Source organism: Dicentrarchus labrax, unplaced genomic scaffold, assembly GCF_905237075.1.
Source record: "Dicentrarchus labrax unplaced genomic scaffold, dlabrax2021, whole genome shotgun sequence".
Taxonomy (NCBI): Eukaryota; Metazoa; Chordata; class Actinopteri; family Moronidae; genus Dicentrarchus; species Dicentrarchus labrax.
The window spans coordinates 28,966,053-28,987,791 of record NW_026136720.1 but is presented as its reverse complement, the minus strand read 5'-3'; the positions used below and the strand labels follow the sequence as shown (position 1 = coordinate 28,987,791).

The following is a 21,739-nucleotide window of genomic DNA, read 5'->3' as shown; positions in this document are numbered from 1 at the left end:
TGTACACTAAATTTAAGTGCGGCTGATTTTACCACGGAGATCAGAGTCACGGCTGGATTGACTGCAGGCTACTAGCCTACTGTTTCTTCTACACAGCACGGTCCTGTAAATGACAACATCCGGTTTCAGAATATATAAAACAGGCCTTTTTTCCGTTTCTGTTTTCTAGTGATTTTATTTTTTGTTATATGAAATAGAAAATGAAAATCGAATATTTTTTCATCCCTTTCTGACCATGAAAAAGAATAACGCCTTGTATTTCAATTTGAATTTTTGTATTTTAAAACGAAAATCAAATAACCACTCGTTTTCAGTTTTTTAATACCCATTTCTGAAAGGAAAATCCAATGACCAAAACTACACGGACCGAGTTTCATACCATCTCCTAATACACAACCTGACATTATGCACTTTCACTAAAAGACTTCTTAATTTTTCACTAATTGACTTAAAGACATCAAGAGCCATTATAGAATCTCAAAACTTTACAAAGAGGAACAAAATTTGTCCTTTGTGACTAAAAGAGCAAAGTCTTCATAACAAGGACAACTTCTGATATTTATAACTTCACTCCTTTGGCAAGAAGTGGGCAAAGGATAGGCAGTTACATATAATGTATGGATGGATAGTCCTGTACAGCTTGATATGATGAATGATGAATTTAGAATGAACTCTGTGAAATGTCAGTAACCTCTCAAAACAAAAGTTCATGGTGAGCATGTGAAAAATGTGAAATGACCTGCTGAACAGAGAGCTAATGATCAGATAAAACACAGGAAAGCACATGAACATGATTTCTTTCTGATTACATTCTTATCAGCAAACCACTGTCTGTTATGAAGGCAGAACACCGATACCCGAAATAAATGAAATGTGTTTCCTGATAAGGTGTTGCTCTTCTTGTTCTTGGGAACATCAGAGACTCTGATATTAAGAGTCTTAACAACTTGAGTGATCAGTGGTTGGCTAGTTTGTAAACTTGGTTAAATCTCTTAGCTCTGTAATTAAAACATGGCTTTGATGAACAAGATGACAAAATGATTGAGCTGTTACCTATTGTAATATGTTTGCAATGTCATCCATATTAGTTGTAACAAATCTGCTGAGTTGTGAACAATTTCAACTCTTTTGTTTTGTAAATTTTGTTTGTGCCTTCACCTGCAAAATGCAATTTGTCTGTTATGTATTTCAAGTAAAGTACAAAAGGAAAAGAGAAAGTATGATATTCTGGTTGGTGGGAGGAGAGATTTCTGTCATGTGAACACAAAGCGTCCGTCCCTTCTGCTGATGGAGTATAAAAACTCTGAACACTGAGTGCTCGCTGCTCTTTCTGCCTCCTCATCCTCAGCATCCCAGAGCTTCCTGAAGCCAACAACAGGTAAATGATGAAATACTTTGATATGCCAATATCAGGATTTTTACATTCTATAGGAAGTTTAAAATGGGACAAAGATTCTCTTGACATAGATATCTTCATTTATCAGTGTGTTCATTCTTGTGCATTAAAGGAGTCATATTATGCCCCCTTTTCAGGTTCATAATTGTATTTTGTGGCTCTCCTACAATAGGTTTAGATGTTTTAATGTTCAAAAACACATTCTTTTTCTCATACTGCCTACAGCTGAGCTCCTCTTTTCAGCCTCTGTCTGAATTGCTCGGTTTTAGCTCCTGTCTCTTTAAGACCCCCCTCCCGAAAAGCCCAGTCTGCTCTGATTGGTCGGCATTATGACGCGGCTCACGCGGATGACGCTCCGGCTCCTCCCCTTCGTTGCCGGCAGGTAGCTCCTCACTGCTACTGAGTTTAGCTTCATTTCTACCGTCAATATTAATTCAATAACTGCTTCTAAAGCAAAAAGTTCACCAGCGGACATGTTAGAGCGAGAGTCTGACCGGAAATCACGGAGAAATGAACAACATCAACAATCAGGATTACAGCTTTCTGTGATGTTTTCCTCAGGTAAATACTGCTATATTAACTACATAAACATATATATATATATATATATATTAACCTCTATCTATCACATAATGTTAGTGTTTATGCCTTAACTATGAGAACCAACACTGTTTTATGCTTGTCTTTACAGGTACAGCAGTGAGCAGTGACCTACAGTCTACACAGCCCACTGAAGTTAAACATATTATATATTACATAATATTAACAACATTAGTCAAGCAGTTGTTTCTAGTGAAGAAACAGCCAGTAAATGTACCAAAGTAATCAGAGTAATAGTATAATGATTACTGTTACCTCCCATCTGTTATATTCCCTTATACACATTAGTTTACTGAGACCATGGAAACAGAAACCTGGAATACTTTATCCTGTACAACATGTCAACATAACTGAAGGAATCACTCATCTAATAAGGTAACTTGTTCATGTGGTTTAAAAAACTGCCAAGTAACCAACTGTTAACTGTACTGTATCCATATTTCATAGTCTGATATTTTAACTTAAAAGTATTATTACCAAAGTTAACCTTCAGATATTTGTAAAAGCTGCAATTATGTTTGAACCCAATTAAAAATACTGTATACTGAATATTCTATCATTTATATTATATACTGTATTATGATGTCATTTATCTTCCAACATAATAAAGTTTGAATGTGAGACAGTAATGTATTGTGTTGCTTACAGTCATTAATACAGGTTTAAGTTCCACATTTTCATATTGATAGATGTTACACGAACCAGGTTTTCAACTCTTGTACTTGCAGGAAATCTTCATAAAACCTCTGTGAAATAACATGTTATTTATATAATACCACACTGAATTTAAAAATGACCAAAACTCTTCTTAAAAGTAAAACACTTTATTTATGTTTCATTTATATTCCAGTTAAACATGTTGTAAGTAACAAAGCTACAACTTTTATGTAAACTGTGCAGATCATGTCCTACATCAAGGTTTATGGTTTCTAGTATATTGAAGTATGAGCTGGTAATGGAGCTCTGCAGTCAGTGTTCATCTTCATCAGTCTTCCTTTGGATACCCAGACTGTCCTGATGCTGCAGCTGTCTCTGTCCTCTGATGGGTCCAGGAACACCTGAGCTTCATCAGGTCACCTGTAAGACATCGAAGATTCAGTGTTACTTGTAAGGCAGCATATAATATACAGTATAATATAATATACAGTGTAATATAATACAGTATGATATAATACAAGTACAACAGCTCATTGTGGCTCACAGTAGTCCTAAGTTATAAACTAAAATAATAAAGCAGTGTCTCAGGTGGGTTCCTTGTTGCAGCTAACTGTAGTGATGTGTTGTTGAAACAGTCTGAGGTTACCAACACAATGTCTATCTAATGGCAGCAGATACACACACAGGACATTTACTGACTGTAACTGATGTTAGAACAAGTTCCCGGTGCAATAACAGACATTTAGCAGTGAGCCTCAGTGTTTATAATACTATAGGAGATTATATGAGTATAGGATGTTACACTGGACCTACACTTATATCGTCAGTAATAGCAGTACTTCAGTAACGCTAAATAAACAGATCAGATTAGAACTATTTAGAACTTTTCCACATTTCAGCACAATTTTATCTACATGCACAGCCAAAGTCATACGCTCTTCAAACCATACACCCAAAAATTAAGAAACCTTTACCTTCTCCAATAAAGACCCATACATATACAGCTCTATATTAGGTAACTTTCTTTTAAAACCAAATACAACATATTTAGTCTTAGATGCAGAAAATTTGAAGCCCCATGTGTTCCCCCATTCCTCTATAGACAATAATACTCTTTGAATCTGTTTTAAAACAAACTCTTTACATTACGCCCTCTTTTTCCAGATGGCCCCATCATCTGCAAATAGAGATAACCCAAATCCTCTCTCTATTTTGCCTAAGATATCATTAATCATTATATTAAATAAAAGTGGACTGATAACACTTCCTTGCGGGGTTCCGTTCTCTATTTCTACAGTATTTGAAAAGACACTACCAACCATTACTTGTATTGTTCTTTTCATTAAAAACTCCTTAATAAAATTAAACATTCGCCCCCTTACTCCCAAGTCAAAGATTTTAATCATTAATCCCTCCTTCCACAAGAATCATATGCCTTCTCAATATCCAGAAATACACTCACTACTATTTCCTTATTGCTAAATGCCCTTTTGATATCCTGATCCAAAACTAACACTGATTCCATTGTCGACCTTCCCTTCCTAAAGCCATTCTGGACATCAACAAAGAGTCCTCTAGTTTCTATGAAGCACACTAGTCTGTTGGTTACCATCTTCTCCATTACTTTACAAAGCACTGCTGTGAGTGCTATAGGGCGATATGAACTAGGGTCAAATGGACTTTTGCCTGGCTTTAAAATAGGGACCACAACTGCATGTTTCCATTCCTTGGGCAAATAACCCTCTGCCCACACCGTATTAAACAAAGCTAATATTTTCATTCAAATGCCTTACAGGAGTCTCAGGGCCTAGCGTACCACAAAACTTCCTCCAACTATTCCTCTTTGCATCCTTTATAACTCTTCTTGCTACTGCCCTTAGCCGCTTGTACTCCATTACATTAACCAACATTCTTAACAAACTTTCTTAGTCTTCTATATGCTCTATTCCTACTCCTTACAGCTTGATCACACTCCTTGTTCCACCAAGGAACCAGCATACGAGTCCTAGGTTCCTGTTTCAGAGGAATAATACTGCAAGCGGCCTCATGTATCATAAGACTAATGGATGTATTCCAATTATCTACAGTACCCTCACTATCAATCTCTCCTACTAAGCTCTGAACCCTCTCCTGAAATTTATCCCATTTAGCCTGAGAAAAGTTATATCTAGGGGCTTTCTTTTCCACTTCTCTCCTCAATTCCCTACCAAATCTGCATAAAATTGGATAATGATCACTACCCAATGTATACGAGTCTATAACATCCCATTCACCAACTCTAGCTAAGTTTGACGAAGCGATTGACAAATCTATATGACTGCAGGTATTTATGACAATATGATATCTAGTTGGCCTTCCATCATTTAACACTACTAACTCATATTTATCTATAAATTCTTCTACAATAACACAATTTTTATCCCTATGATCACTACCCCATAAAGGATTATGTGCATTAAAATCTCCAATCCATATAACAGGACACCTTACCTTCTCCATAATCTCATCAAAATCTGACAATACCAAAGGTTGACAAGGGTTATAATAATTTATCACAGTAATAGAATAGTAATAGACATCCTCCATACTGCTAACCCTCACCAACTGTGACCTCTCCATAGGTTGACTCTCCTTCATGTATTGATGTAGCTCTTCTGGCAACTGCGTTATACCGAGGAACCTTTCAGCTGCCCCCACCACTAACCTAATAATATCTGACCAGTTTGCTGCTTTCTTAGCTCCTACCAACACATCAGACACAAAAGACAGAAATGACTCTTTTGTAAGATTCAACATATCAGAATGTAGGTCCGACTGCAAGTTTGGAGCATTGAACTGGCTTCCTGACACTGCCCTAGTACCAGATATCCTTTTTCCACATTCTCTATCCACTCTTTGAACTGCCTCTGCATACGACACCTTGTTCAGCTCCCCTCACATCCTGCACCCGCTTAGCCTGAACAAATCGCTCACACCCGTGAAACCCTGCCCCATGATCCCCCTCACAGTTAGGGCACTTAGGAGCCTCTGCCTTGCAACTTTGTATTATATGATCTCCACCGCACTTTGCACACCTTCTTTTACCCCGACAACCCCTCAGCAACATGTCCAAACCTCTGACAGTTATAGCAGCGCAACGGTGGTTTAATGTACTCTCTCACATAATACGCCATACTCCCAAGAAACACTCTCTGTGGCAGTACACTATCTTTAAACGCACCTCTAGCATCATTATACTGTTTCCTGTTTTTACAACAAACTCTTAACATTCCATTAAACAATATCTTGGCCTGAAATTCTTTGCCTATCTGACTCTCCAAAGCACTGGTAACTTTTAATGGATTCACTGCTCTAAATCCTGCATCTCCTAACTTTAAACAGCACAACAAACTCTTCAGTATTTCCAGTTTTCCTAACCTTATTTCCTTCATCTCCTGACATTTCAGGTCTTTCACTCGATTCCCCCTCTTAGAGCCCCCCTTTTCCTTCACCACCTTCTGCCACCCACCACCCTCATCCTCCTTCCCTGAAGCCATGAGCCTCTTAAATCCCTCCTTCCCAACCCTAATCTAATTCTAATAATACTAGCCCTACTATTAATAAAAGAAAAAGTAGAAGAAAAAGTGTCTCGAGTTTGTTATGCGGCAGCAGGCGAGAACACTAGCACGTGTGCCAACTCCGCTTCTCTCAGCGTCTCTCACAGTCTCACTGCGCAGCTCCCGACTTGCTTGTTCTCCGCTAGCTTGCCTTTTATACTGCAATGGCGGCGCTCCGATAGTCAACAGGAAGTAAAGAGAGGTGGGTGGCAACAGGGAGACGTCACAAACTACCCACTTCTGAAGCTTCATGATTTCTCTCCTATATTCTGACTGAGGCAGCCCACAAAAACATGACTGAGTCATTTTTTTCACACTTTGCCTGCTGATAGGCCCTCCAGAGTCCCAAATGTACATAATCAAATGATTAAAAAGTTGGTTTTGCATAATATGTCCCCTTTAGAGAAGTCCACTGAGCACAAACAATCTTGGAAAAGTAATTTAGTTAGTTTTGATACTTCAGGTTGATTTTACATTCAGTTTATGATGCTAATTTTGACATTTTGACCGGAGTCACAGACTAAATGCACAAGTGACAGAACGATAATGAGACACAGGTGACACAGAAAAACAGGCGGGAAAATGACAAAGGCAACAAATAAATTGTCTTTCAACGTAAAACAGGAAATAACCAAACTAACACCCAGAACAGATTTGAAAGAGTTAAACTATTTTGCTCATTATTAGTTTATTTTTCTTTTAATGTTGGCAGTAATATACACTTCATTTGCTAAAGTTTTTATGTTTAATGTGTTAAATTAAATACAAAAATAACAGTAATAAACTTTAACCAACATTTAATTAACACAGTTATCATCTCACTTTAGTAACACAAGACAGAAGACCATAAACAACTTCTCCAATCTGGGCAGCAGCAAGCAGGTCCAGTCAGGAGATTATGCCTAGAACCAGCTGGAAAACCAAGGTAAACGACGACAACCATTAATAGATCTTCCATCTGAATGTACAATAAGTAGAATCTTATCAATCTTATCTCTAATCAAATCAGTTTCACAGGCTGATGCATTTGGTACACTGAATATGTTTTGTTTTTTTACGTGATTCCAGACATCTGGTCATCACTGCTGTGTGAAGACCAGTGAAGAGAAGAAGTTACAAGTTGTTCTTTCTTAGATAAATAAGTGTTAATTAACAAATAATTTTGTTTGTAAGAGTTCATGTGTTGAACTTGTAGTTTGTAAAACAGTAGCAACAAAATCATATCAGGGTAGAAATTAGTTTATCCTCCATTGCTCCAGCCAGGTGCTGGATGATATCTCACTCAAAGACTGGCAGAGCTAATACTAATAATATAAAGAAAGTACACTGATATAATGTTTGCTCAAATCTTTCAAGCTGTTGATTAATTCATAAGGGGTCATGCAGGAGGGAACTATCTTCTGCCTGAACTGAAGGTACATCTGCCAGGTGGTCATTATTATGCAGTTTACTAGCCAATAGAAAGCTGGCTTTACTCCCATCAAGGAAATAAGATTGCCTCACCCTGTGCATTAAACTCTGATCTTTTCCAAGGATACTTTATTAAATAATTTTATTTTATGGATATTTCTTTCTTCTGTTCAGCTGAGAAATATTCACGTTGTTGATTAGTGATGTAAGAACCTTTCTTTAATTGTGCTTTACTCTGTCCAGATGCAAATGTTATTGAGTTATTTCTTATAAATCCCTTAATGACATCCCACAAAATACAAGCATCTACAACATCCTGATTAAAACGTTAAAATTCCAGTTTAATGGTGAGGAATTGTGTTAAGCATTAGAGTACAGAAATGTGCATGGTGGTCTGATAAAGATATATACACTATTGATATATTTGAGAGGAGGGGCGTACACAGATAAAGATAAATACCATTTTAACGCAATAGCTATTTTTAAGTTGACAATCCTTCCCTCTTAGTCCTTTCCTCTTTTGATATTATCTGTCTTAAGATTTCAATGAAACAATTTTTGGTTTAAATTATATATGATACTGTAACGCTGGTTACTCTTAGCGTTAACTATAACTTGATAGTTACTATATTAACTACCTTTGGGTCATGGGTGAAGCAAGAGCACGGGGACAACTTCATCTCGGTTACTCGATCCACTTTAATGTCCATTTCAACAGTAGGACAACTGAACACTGTTTACATCATATCACTCCACCAATCTTAACCATTGGTAACATTCCAGGTAACATGCACCTTATGTAGTTCCTCATCTACATTGCAGAACAGAATACAAATATGCTTATATATGTAATTACCCTTAATTAATTTATGCAAATTCAATAAACATAGTAAAGTAATTCACAAAATAAATTCTACCCTCTCTTCAGATGAAAAGTCCTTATTTCAAAAGTTATGAAAAATAAATGTCATCTCACAACCAGAACAGTAAATAAACACTTAAGTACTACTACAGAGTATTCCAACCTGTGGGTAAATGAAGAAATAGTAAAACACCGTAATAGTCACAAGAATAGACAAAACCATTCAAATAATATCAGCTATAAAAAAAACTACTATGTGTTTGCACAGTTCACATTTCTTACACATTCAGTAAAACACAACTTCAAACCTGTGAAATACCAGAATAATGAAACTACAGTTTAAAGCATAGGTAACATACTAACATCCAACATATAGGGTATTTTTTCCTTCTTCTTCTAAACATCTGCAAACATTAAGCATCAAACCTAATCAGCAAATTAATCAAGGCAGGGGCAGGCAGGGGCAGAAACCTGTCCAGTGTCAGGTGGTCCAGGGCACAAGGGGAGAGAACCAGACAATGACGTATACCTGGGGACAGCGTCCATAGGATGGTGAGGTACACGTTGGTTCACTGGTGATGAAGATGTATCCCAAGTTGACCGGTAAGGTTTCAGTCGATCATAGTGAATGACTTTTGATCCAGCCTGAGGGCGTCTCAAATCCAAGAGTTTGTAAATGAGTCCTCTGTTATCTGCTGAAGCCACTTTGTATGGTCCAGTCCAGTTAGGGTCCAGTTTCTTTCTCTGTGTAGTGGGATCATCCATCCATACTACATCCCCACACTGATAAGGTTTAAACTTCACATGTTTGTTGAAGTAGTACTCACGCTTGAGTCTCTGCTCCTCCCGATGAGAGCGAACAGTCTGAAAAACAGTGTCAAGCCATTTCACCAGTTCTGAACTATAGTTCTCTGGAGTCTGTGATAGAGACATTTACAGTAGCTGGAACACGAGGCTCTCTACCATGGGCAAGAAAATAAGGTGAGTATCTCATGCTAGAATGTGGAGTAGAGTTAAAGGAGAAAACCACAGCTGGCAAATAGTGGTCCCATTCACCACCATGATGATGAATGAGCTTAGCCAATTGCTCTTTTAGAGTCCTGTTAAATCTCTCAACCATCTCTCCACCATCCCTAAGGTGAGGTCCTTTTCTTTTGATGTTCAGTCTCTGACATATTGTGTGAACGATTTCTGATTCATATTGTCGTCCCTGATCTGAAAACAGTTCTTCTGGAACACCGTGTTCAGGAATATATCTTTCACAAAGTAGTTGCGCTACTGTAGCTGCTTTCTGATCCAACATAGGAAAAGCATTAACATACTTTGTAAAATGATCTTGTACTACAAGCACATATCTATGTCCACTTGAGATGAGTGGGAGCTCAGTAATATCTGTACATACAAACTGGAATGGTCTCTCTGCTTCTATAGATTGCAGAGGAGCTCTGTGTTGCTTAACAGGTTTTCTGTAAGCTTCACATGTATGACACATAGTACAAAAGTTATCAATATCAGTTCTCATGTTCGGCCAATAGCACATAGACAGGGCTTTCTTGAATGTGCGCTTGTGACGGTTTGAATAATAACCTCATGTGGAGTGTCTTCATGTTGTGAAACAGAATAACCATCTCCGTCAGTGTTTCCTCTAGGATTTTTTTTTAGCAGTGGTGGCAGGCCCGTCCGAACACCCCCCCCGGTCACGCCGGTAAACGTTTTACGTATGAAACAGAAGTGACAATTCGCTGCGACATAAACAAATATATTTACCGTTTTAATGTTTCCAGATGTTTCATATCAGGACGTTGAGCTGAGAACTGACAAGTTGAACGTTGTCCAATTAAAACTGACCCACCGCAGTGACGTTTTTGGTGGAGCTGTTTAATAGTCGACTTGGAAGAAAGCGAATGTTTTGACAATAAGCTACATCAACACAACAGTATGTGGAGTTAAACTGGACAGCCCCAATAACCTCTGAATAGTTCTACTTGTTGTTAAATTGCAATGGGAGCGGCAACTAACGGGGGTGCATTATGTCAGCAGGATCATTTAAAAGGCAACTGGGACTATATTGTGCATCTGCCCCATTTCTGATACCGTGGCGGCAGAAATTTAACAGCAGCGGGCCGCCGCTCCAAAATCAACATAGCGGAAACACTGTCCGTTATATTTCATGGGTTAAGGTTGAAATTATTTAGTTTCTGTTATAATGGATTCAGTACAGTATTTTGTGTTTTTTCCTTATGCCACTAACTCCAACAGGACTAGTAGCAGAGAATGTCTAATAAGGAGAGAAGTTCCACTCTCGGTATACTTCCGGGTTCTGAACTGTTGCAGTTCCCCTCTGGTTCCATATGAGGGCGCTCACAGGATGAGTGCAGAATGAATGGAGCTCTATGGAGCTATACCCCTCAAAATCCACTTTTCTCAGGATATAATTTTTTGTCTAGTAATTTGAATGTTGCATTCGAAAATTATTTTGAATAATTTTGAAATAGTACGGCCAGAGATACTGCTTTACGGCAAGCCTTGGGTCTCTTTGTGCTTCCGTGCTCTGCACTTCCTTGTCTCTCGAGGCATCGACAACACAGACATAACGATAGGCAGATAAAAGTACCAACAACACAAAAAGTTGCTGTGTTAAAAAAAAAAAAGAACTTGGGCAAAAAAATTGTTGTTATGGGCAACAACAACTCAACCTGTATGAAATTGAAAGGACATTAGTACTCGTTCATTCAACTTTCAACCTATAACCCATGTTGAACTTGCAAGAACTACAATCAAATCTGAGATTTCTCAACGACAATCAGGTGAAAGAGACAAATTTAGCCATCTAGCTCCATCTGCTCCCATTCATTCTGCACTCATGGGCGATCGCCCCCAGTGGAACTCTGGTGTAACTGCAACCAAAATTCGGTACAATGGGACTTAATAGAGAGTGGCCAGGCTCTCCGTAGACGGGCTCTGCTAGTAGTGTGTAGTAGTTGTAGTTACCAGAGGGAGACAGCAGGGGGAGCATAATGTTGTTGAGCTACATGCAGGTCACACGCTCCTCTTCCAGTCAATACATTCATGGCCTGAAGAGAGTTGCCTGTGTCCGTGCATTGTCCACTCACTTCTCCCCTTTTCAGGTATTTGCTCAAAGTAATAGGAGTTGTTGCTTGCTCCAGTGTTGGTTAAATGTGTGGACATGTTTAGGAGAGAGTTTGTGTCACGGGTGTGTCCGACATTGTGAAGTAGTTAGGAGGAGTGCCTGACGACGAGTGAGCAAGTAGCCACATAAGCTAACCGGGGGCGATGCTAGTTGTGCCGACTGTTGTGTATGATGGTCATGATATAGGTTTTGTGGTAAAATATTACACAGCCTGCTGATGTTTTAGTTTTGTAAAATGTAAGAATGGTAAATGATGCTGTACTGATATTTATTGTTCATTCCAGTCAATACATTCATGGCCTGAAGAGAGTTGCCTGTGTCCATGCATTGTCCACTCACTTCTCCCCTTTTCAGGGCATTTACACGCTCAGCACTGTAATGACCAGAACAGGGATTGCAATGAAGAATGCTCATAGTCTCTGTGAATAGTGTGGTGGGAATCAGTACTTGATACACAACTGGCTGTCCTGGTGCAGTGTGAGCCTTTCGACAGAGTAAGTCATTACACAGCACAGGTTTAGGGAATTGAGTTTTCTTTGAACTTCCCTTTTACATGTCTGAGGTAAGGACGAATGTTGTCCTGTACCCACCTGTACACTTCTGAGAGAATGGGGTCAGTCAGTTGTTCAGCTACAGTGTCATTTCCTTGACTAGAAAGTGTGTGTTGCAACAATTCCATACCTGTGTTGGTTGTCTGAACAACAGTAGTGTCTCTTTCTGAACAGCAAACCTGAGCTGTATCGCTGGCCACCAAAGAAGGCTGCACTGGCAGATTGTGCAACTGTGGAACTGGAGGCAGTGCATCCAGTTGGACAGGAGAGGAGTTGCTGTCCTGTGAGGGAGACACTGTTTCTTCTGGAACCATAGGGTCCTCTTGTGGAAGGGGAATCTGTGACATAGCTTCAGCATTTGTGTGTTTCTTTCCCTCCTTGTGTATTATTGTCCATTTATACAAATCCAACTCCAGAGCCCGACAACCACGTCGTCCTGTGGGGTCATGTGTGACATCCAGTTTCCGTAGATTGAGAAGTGGACGATGATCAGTAACGATTGTAAATGGATTACAACTCAAATAGTGTCTGAAGTGTCTGACAGACCAGACAATGGCATAAAGTTCTTTGTCATATGTGGACCACTTTTTCTCTGTGCAGGTCAGAACATGACTAGCATAGGCTATAACCCGTTCCTTTCCATTTTGAACCTGAGAAAGAACTGCACCAACTGCATAGTTACACGCATCTGTACTTAGAATGAATGGCTGATGAAAGTTTGGAAATGCCATTAATGGAGGGGAGAAGAGTGCATCTTTTAATGTCTGAAATGCAGTTGAGCACTCTTCAGTCCATTCAAATGACACATGTTTTTGTGTGAGTGATGAATGCATACTTGTGCACAAAACGTCTGTAATAAGAGCACAATCCCAGAAATGTTCGTACATCACGTACACGGTGACTGTTGACTGGGTCCAGTGCCAGTCCATCATGTGAAACAATGTGTCCCATATACTTGACTGCAGATTTGCAGAAGTCACATTTCTTTGAATTTAGTTTCAAACCTGCTTGTCTGAATTGTGTAAGAATGTCTGTCAGGTTTTGGATATGATCATCAAAGTCTCGTCCCATGCAAATTATGTCATCAAGATAAATTACACATGTTGTTCAGTGGAGACCTCTCAAAACAAGTTCCATTAGTCACTGAAAAGTTGGTGGTGAGTTTTTCAGACCCATGGGCATCACTTTGAATTGGTAGAGAACATCGCCTGTTGTAAATGCGGTTTTGGGTCTGTCTGCAGGATCCATTTCAACTTGCCAGTATCCACTTGACATGTCCATGGTGAAAAAAGAGAGCCAGATAATGCATCCAAACTATCATCAACTCTCGGAAGAGGATGTGCATCAGTGATGGTAACTGAGTTCAGTTTCCTGAAATCGATACAAAATCTGTATGTGCCATCTTTCTTTTTCACCATGACCACTGGGCTGGCCCAGGGGGCTTGTACTGTCCTCAATGAGATCCTGAGATTTAAGCTCCTCCACCTGACGGTGAATTTCTGCTTTCATGGCAGGAGAGGTACGGTAGGCTCTTTGTGAGATTGGAGTGTCACAGCTGGTTGTAATGTTGTGTGTAACCATGCGCGTCCTTCCAAAGTCATGTGAGTGTTGACTGAAAACATCCGAGAATGAACTTAAAGTGTCTTTCAGTTTCTTATTTTGTGCACTTGTGAGGTCAGGGTTTGAAATGTCAGGCAGTACAGTTGGCTTCGACATTACAGGCATCTGAATGTTGATATTACAGACAGAATTTGGAGGGGAGGGGGTTAGCTACTTTCACATGGATGGAACCTTGTTCAGCTTTTGCTACAGTCCATGCAAAACCAGTAGTTGAATGATTTGTGGTTCAAACACAACTGCATAGTCATGAGGCACTAATCCTTTAAGTGGTACATCTAGTTTAGCAGTGATGACCATCTCTGACATGGCTGGAACTATAACTGTAGAAGACAGTGTAACATCAGTTAGCTTAGGGCAGGGCTCCAGACTAACTTTTTGCATTGGTTGCACTGGTGCGCCTACATTTTTTTTTTAGGTGCACCAGCACAAAATGTAGGTGCACCCAAATTTTTCATTGGGTCGCCTTTAATGCCATAAGGTCACCTTTTTATTGCTCTCCATAACTTTCATATAATGTGCTATTTTTTTTAAACAAGAATATGATGTAGAGAAATGTATTATTTAGTCTTTATTTGAAGCACAATTATATATAAAAAGAAAAATTAAGTGTTTAAAGTGCTTCACTGAGCTGAAATTGAAACTAAACTTCTACTAATACTACTACTAAGATTGAACCAACTGAGTCCAGATGGTCACCCGTCACTGGTGAGAGGAAGAAACTGCTTTGCAATTGGATCCTCGCTGATAACTGAAATGTCAGCTCCGGTGTCAACAAAAGCATGCACAAGAGTGTCCTCAATCACAGCTGACACATATCTTCTTGAAACATCAATACCCTTAATTAATTTATGCAAATTCAATAAACATAGTAAAGTAATTCACAAAATAAATCTCATCTTACAATACTATTTTCACAAAGAATCAAAGCAGCAGGAGTTCCTGTTATAACTTGGTTGTCATATCATAATGTCATTGAAATGTATGTTTTCTATCCTTCAGGGAAACACACAAACATCTCCACAGAACTGCTGAATAAATCATCAAAAATGGGGAACCAACCATCAGAACATAACATGGGTGACAGCCTAAGATGCCACATATGTAATCAGGTCCTGCCTCCATGTCACTCATTCGATGATTTATGCCAACGAACTATTCATGGGCGGAATGTACATGTATTCAATGGAGGTGAATACTACCGACCAGTTGGTTACAATAATTTGTACGAGTGTGAATATTGTTTTTATAAGCCAATCAGGGATCAAGAGGAAAGGAGGAGAGAAGAGGAAAGGAGAAGAGAAGAGGAAAGGAGGAGAGAAGAGGAAAGGAGAAGAGAAGAGGAAAGGAGAAGGGAAGAGGAAAGAAGAAGAGAAGAGGAAAGGAAGAGAGAAGAGGAAAGGAGAAGAGAAGAGGAAAGGAGAAGAGAAGAGGAAAGGAGAAGGGAAGAGGAAAGAAGAAGAGAAGAGGAAAGGAAGAGAGAAGAGGAAAGGAGAAGAGAAGAGCAAAGGGCAAAAGAAGCTGAAGAGAAGAAGAGACAAGAACTGAATCAAAGACTACAAGAATCGCACCAACAAGCTAAAGAGCAATATGAGAAACAACTGAACAGCGACATTTCAGAAGAATTTGAATCGAAGCAAGATGTTCTAATCAGGCATCTGAAAGAGATCGAGCCTAACTATGAATCAGGCAGTGACGAGCTTCTAGAAATCCTCTCTTTGAAAAGCAGTGTCCCAGTTTCCGATCTCAGTCTCACTCAGCTGACAGCTGATCAGCTGGGGAAGATCCTGTCCGTCCTTGACCAGCTCCTGTTTGATGAATGGATCAGTTCTCCCCCATCCCTCAGCACTCTGCAGCACACTCAGGTCTTCGTCACAGAGCTGTGTGTCCAGTTTCTGGAGATAGCTGAGGGAGTATCTCTAAAAAGCATCTCCAATCAGGTCCATTCTCTGGTGGAGTCCATCAGCCAGTCAGCATGTAATGTCTACGAAGGTTTTCTTTTGACTCAAGCTCTGTATCTGAACCTGATGCACTTGTTCAATGGCAGCCCTGATACTGACGCAGTCCTCATAGCCAAACACTGGGCTGAAGATGAACTTTCCACTGAGAACCTCTTTCTTATACAGTTCCTGAGCACACTCACATCATCACTGCAGAGTGTCGTTGAAAAAGCCTCTGTGTTCATTTTGAAGATGGAGATCCAGTGCTTGAAGCTCCTCTTATCCACACTCACTCATCTGAATGAAACCCACTCAGAGTCCACTCAGATTCTCCTCAGACTTGTGCAAACAAACCAATGGACCCCAATGGAGGCAGTAACCCTGCTCAGAGCCCTGTCACAGAACTACGTAGACGATGTTTCAATAACTAAAGTCCTTACATTGGTACAAGTGCATGACTTAACGCCACAGTGGACGGATGAGTCTGGGCACTCTCTCATTCTGGCTCTGGACGCTGGACCTGAAAGATTCCATCAGGATTTCCAAAAGACTCTCAGAAAGAAAGATGAGAGTAATGTAGTTGCAGCTCTGGAAGAAATAAAAATGTCATGGGATTTGGATAATTCCGTGATTGATATGATAAAAAACATCACCACTGGTGTCCTGCAATATTCAGAAAACGCACCAGAAGATGCCCCATTTATGAAAGATTCCTTTGAATGTGTAACGATGAATGCAGACCACATACAGAAGTCTCTGTCTCAGCTCTGTAAAGCAGTGTTTGACACAAAAGGCTGGTGGCCCACAGTGAGGCAGATGCTGCGGTGGTGTACGCTGGTGCTGACTCAGAAGAGTGGAGCTCTACAGCTGGTTGGTGTGGAAGAAGACCCGTGTGTCACAGCCATGTTTGCAGCCACACGAGTCTGCATGGGAAACAAAGTGGACATTGTGCTGAGCTCTGACGTTCACTCAGAGGAGCGAACTGAGGACTGGTCTGATTTCTACAAGAACCTTGGAGTTTCTCTCAACACTAACATGAAGAAAAGGAATGAATCCCACAGGGATGTCTATGAAGCGGACATTGTGTATGGTACCATCAATGACTTTGTCTCTGATTACTTCCAATATGGCGCAGAGGTGATGGAGGCAGGGAACCCGCTGCTTAGTCGTGGATTTATCATTGAAGAACAAAGTCTCAGTCCTTCCTATAATCTGGAATCTTCAGAGCTCAAGGAGAATGATTCCCTGGTGTTTACTGAAGAGGTCCTGCAAAAACTCATGGATAAATTTCACAGTGAAGATAAGGAACTGAGACAGAAGTTTATTAAAGCTCTTTTTCAGGTGCTGCACACCAACCTAAACAAAGACACAAACACTGACAATAAAATCATCACCATCTTAGAGAAACTATCTGGACAGGGATTGCCTTCTAATGAGGTCTTCATTCTGACCTTCCTGGAGAATCTCCTTAAAGTGGTCACGGAAGAAACAGAAAGTGAGAAAAACAGAACATCTCCTGCAGGCAGATGGTGTTTGGAGATATTATTTGACTCTGTGGAGACTTTCCAAGCATCAACAACTACAAAAGAACTCTTCCAGATAGTTTTGAATCTTGAAGCACAAGGACTTTGCTCACCAGTAGAGGCCTTAAACCTCCTTGGAGCATTAACTGACCACCATCATGATGAAGACTGTATCTCCATCATGACGATTTTGCATTTAATGCAAACATATCAGGTTTCTAACAAGTGGACAGATGAGAACAACAAATCTCTCCTTGACCTCTTAGAGTCTTCTAGAACTGAAACTCTGATCAAGCATTTAGAAGACAGCCTTAGAGATGAGAAAGCAAAAAGCATTGATACTCTTGTTGATGAAATACGACAGATGAAAGACATTGATGAACAAACACTGAGTAAATCATACAGTGTAGTAACTCATGTAACAAACCTGATCAAAACCGGTGAAATCAAAAAGCACATAGATGTACAGCAAGCTAGGAGTCTGAGTCACAGCACAGACACAGAAGACCTTCAGGAAGTCCTGGCAATCTTATGCAATGCTGTACACCTGCAGATCGCTGAAGGGAAGTGGTGGCCCAGGAACAATCAAATGATAAGCTGGTGCCTCTTGGCCTTATCTGACACTGGGAAGCTCCTGGAAATGGGCACTGGAGAAGGAAAGTCTTGTGTCATAGCAATGTTTGCAGTGCTGCGTGTGCTTAGGGGTGAAAAGGTAGACGTGGTGTCCAGCTCTTCTGTGTTGTGTCAAAGAGATGCAGAAGAATGCACCAACTTCTACAAGTACTTTAACATAACAGTTGACACAAACACAAACAAAACCGACGACAAGGATAGAAAAGAATGCTACCAGAAGGACGTGGTCTATGGAACTATCGAGGCCTTCTCTGCAGATCATCTTCGCCAGATATTTGAGATGAAGGATGTGAGGCCTGATCGCAGCTATCAGTGCATCATAATCGATGAAGTGGACTCACTGCTGTTGGACCAGGGAGTGCAGCTGACCTACCTGTCCAGCCCCATGGTCTCAATGCAGCACCTGAACGTTATTCTGGCCATGATCTGGGGTCACGTCAGGCAGTATGGCTTCCTGTCTACAGGATGCCAGACATTTGTACAGGGTCCTCCTGCTTCATTCTTCAAGGCTATCTTTGACTCAATAGACACAGAAGAAACTGAAATTAATGATCCAATGGACATTTTACACATCGCTGAAGAATGCAACACAGTGCCAAAAGGATTTACAGAGGAATTCTACCAAAGTGAAAAGGATGAACTTCTCAGTAAACTTAAAACTGTGAGTCAGGATGCGGTGGTAGATTTTTTCCAAGAACTTGAGCAGTATGTCCCCTATGGTTTTACTGTTTACACTCTAGATGATGAGCGATTACTCAGTCTTAGAAAGCACAGCCCATACAACAACGAGGACATTCCAGACCTCAAATTTCTTGTCCTGGAGGAAGGCCTGTGCTGTCCTCTCTATGATTCAGAAGAAACTCTCATCAAGCCCATTGCAGAGTTAATCTCAGGGAGGCTTCAGTACACCCCATGTACAAACAATAAGGACAAAATCAGCGTTCCTGGTTTCTTGAAGAATCTGGTGGAGAAGAAAGTGTCAGTGTGGGTTCAGAATGCCTTTATGGCAATGCAACTGAAGGAGGGACGGGAATATGTTGTAGAAAACGACAATGTCTGTCCTGTGGATTTCAGATCCACTGGCATTGTGGAGCTGAATAAGAAATGGGGTGATGGTCTGCAGCAGTTTGTTGAGATTAAACATCAAGTCAAACTGAGCACAATTTCAATTGTGACAAACTACATTTCTAACATCTCTTTTTTTGAGAAGTACAATAGGAAGATATATGGAACAACTGGGACACTTGGCAGCAAAACAGACATTCTGTTTTTACAGGACCTGTATCCAGATCTCTCTGCCTTGAAAATGCCAACATTCAACAGGAAGAAGTTGTTTGAGGTCAAAGGTACTCTTAAGACCTCAGCTGAAGAGTGGAAATCTGAAATAAAACGGGTAGTTATGGCTCAGATTTCCCCAAATTCATACAGAGATGGAAGAGCAGCCCTGGTGATCTGCGAGACTATTAACAAAGCCAAAGAGATCCATGAAGAGCTAAAAAAGCAGCATCCCAGGTGAAATCATTCTCTACTGCCGCAGTGACAATGACAGTCTGAGCAAAATAGACAAGAAACTGCTTCCTGGTGATGTCATTGTTGCCACAAACCTTGCCGGGCGTGGCACAGACATAAAAGTGTCCAAACAGGTGAACGACAATGGAGGATTATTTGTGATCCTCTCCTTCCTTTCTGAGAACACAAGAGTGGAACTTCAGGCTTTTGGTCGAACTGCACGTAAAGGTAAACCTGGATCTGCTCAGATAATCTTCTCGAATGAACACCTGGAGCAGTCTTTCAGGACAGTGTCTTCTCTGGAGGAAGCTAAGAGCACGAGGGATAGACTTGCAGCAGGAAAGACAAATCACATGATGAACGATGTCACTGAGTTGAGACTTCGGGAGGACCTGTTCTCAGAGTACTGCAAAACTCTTCAAGATATTCATGAAAACACAGATGGAGATGAGAGAAGAGCTGTTGTTGCCGTCATGAATGAGTTCTGGGGGATATGGTTGCAAATGAAGTCAGCGGAAATTGACCAGTTGAAGAGAGATGAATTGCAAAAGAGTTTGAAAGCTGATTTGTCATGGGCAAAAAGTCAGTCTGAAAGTCAGACTTCACCGTCTTCCAGCATCTATCACTACATAAAGTTTGGAAATATCGCACTGAATGAAAAAAGATGGAATGTCAGCAGAAGTCTCTTTGAAAAAGCCATGAGACAAGATGAAAGTTGGGCAGCTATAGCTTTCTACAATCATGCATATTGCACCATAAAGCAGAAGAATGGAGATAATAAAGATTACCTCACTCAGGCAAGAGATGATCTAACGAAGGCACAGGAGTCTCTGAAGTATCTCAGTGAGGAATCCATGGTCTGTCTGCAACTTGTGAAAATGACATCTGCTGACTCAACCAACAGCAACCCAACCAACCTTGAAAAACAGTTAACAACCAAGAGCAGGATGTTCAGATACTTTGACGAAAACATTACTGAGGCCATCCAAAAGCTGGATGAAATAAAAGGAAAAGACCGACATGCAGTGGCCAATAAATCACCAATTTTCTCTCTGGTGTCTGGTGCTGATGATGATCTCCAAGTGGAAGCCTATAACCTCTACAGTCAGGGTCTGAAATACGTGTTTTCTGTGGAAGAGGAGCCCCGATTCCCATGGGAAGCTTTTCTAGTGTTCTGTCTTGGAATTTTACAGATTGTTGGAGGAGCTCTGATAACTGCATTTACGTTTGGTACATTAGCTCAAGTTGGCATGGGACTCATCATTGAAGGAATATCAGACTGCATCTATGGCATAGAGGCCATGGTGACAGGAGATTTCAGCTGGAAAGCATGGGCTATAGAAAAAGCCATTTCCATTGGTGTGTCTCTCATTGGGTTTGGAGTTGGAAAGCTGATCGCAAAGGGCTTCAAAGCTTGTAAAACGTTAATTAAGGGAATCGGCAAAAAGCTGAAGTCACTGCCAAAGTTTCTCTCCAAACAGGCTAAAGACACTTTGAGCGTTGTCACAAAGACAAATATGAAGAATACTGTAAAACACACTGCTAAAAAAATGGTAGAAGAAATCATTAACTATGGATTTGGTAAGGCAGAAGAGAAAATACTGTCAGAAATACTAAACAGCATTAAAATCCTTGTGGAAAACGGAATTGTTGGTGACGTGAAATCCAACATGGAAGAAGAACCCTTGGCTACATTAGTAGACCTTGTTATCCTCTCATACGTTGACGATAATGAGCAACTTCATGATCTCCTGAAGGACAAGAACAAAAAGAAACAACTGCTGGACATTTTCAGAACATTAAGCAACACTGCAGTACAGCCTTTCTATGCAGACCTTGACTGGCAGAACAAGCTGAACTCATCCTTCTCCACAGTGATTGACAGTGCTAAAAAAGAGGCAAAGGGAACATTACGTGGGATTCTAACAGCCATCCAAGTTTTCCACATGGGGGCACTGGCAGGAGACGCCATCAGTGTAGTCTCCAGTCTCTCCAGAAAGTTTTTTTCAAACTTTCAGGAACAACTGACTAAATTTAAAAAAATCAGAGAAAGTGAAGGTAAATGAACTATCTGCTTCAGACAGTGAGCTGTTGAAAGAATTCAAGCAGGATTTGGCCAACACCATCAGTGCTTTATTGGCTAATGCTTTGGTACAAGTGTTCCACCAGAAGTTCTCCAGTCACTGTGTTTCTCATGTTCAAAAGAAAGTAAATGGCGTCATTGGCAATTATGTACGATCTGGCTTAAAGAGTGACAGAACAGAGGAAAAACTCAGAGCTGGACAGAACAACAG

The 21,739-nt window shown here is 40.3% G+C and overlaps 1 protein-coding gene across 4 annotated transcripts; it reads left to right on the top strand.

Moving 5' to 3' along the window:
• Positions 1-269: 269 nt before the first annotated feature.
• Positions 270-21,475, top strand: LOC127353675 (uncharacterized). 4 transcript variants are annotated; one of them, XM_051383129.1, is made up of 5 exons: positions 1,394-1,778; positions 1,850-1,957; positions 2,088-2,371; positions 7,077-7,174; positions 14,843-21,475. In XM_051383129.1, the coding sequence occupies exon 5, from the start codon at positions 14,890-14,892 to the stop codon at positions 19,450-19,452; it is 4,563 nt and encodes a 1,520-aa protein (XP_051239089.1). In that variant the 5' UTR covers positions 1,394-1,778; positions 1,850-1,957; positions 2,088-2,371; positions 7,077-7,174; positions 14,843-14,889; the 3' UTR covers positions 19,453-21,475. The 4 variants fall into 4 exon arrangements, with proteins under 4 accessions (XP_051239088.1, XP_051239091.1, XP_051239089.1 ...); XM_051383128.1 differs by lacking the exons at positions 1,394-1,778; positions 1,850-1,957; positions 2,088-2,371 and adding an exon at positions 270-1,378; XM_051383130.1 differs by lacking the exons at positions 1,394-1,778; positions 1,850-1,957; positions 2,088-2,371 and adding an exon at positions 2,986-3,103.
• The last annotated feature ends 264 nt before the right edge of the window (positions 21,476-21,739 follow it).

Coding starts and splice junctions, on each gene's coding strand:
- LOC127353675 (XM_051383131.1), top strand. CDS start 14,890: ATGGGGAACCAACCATCAGAACATAACATGGGTGACAGCCTAAGATGC.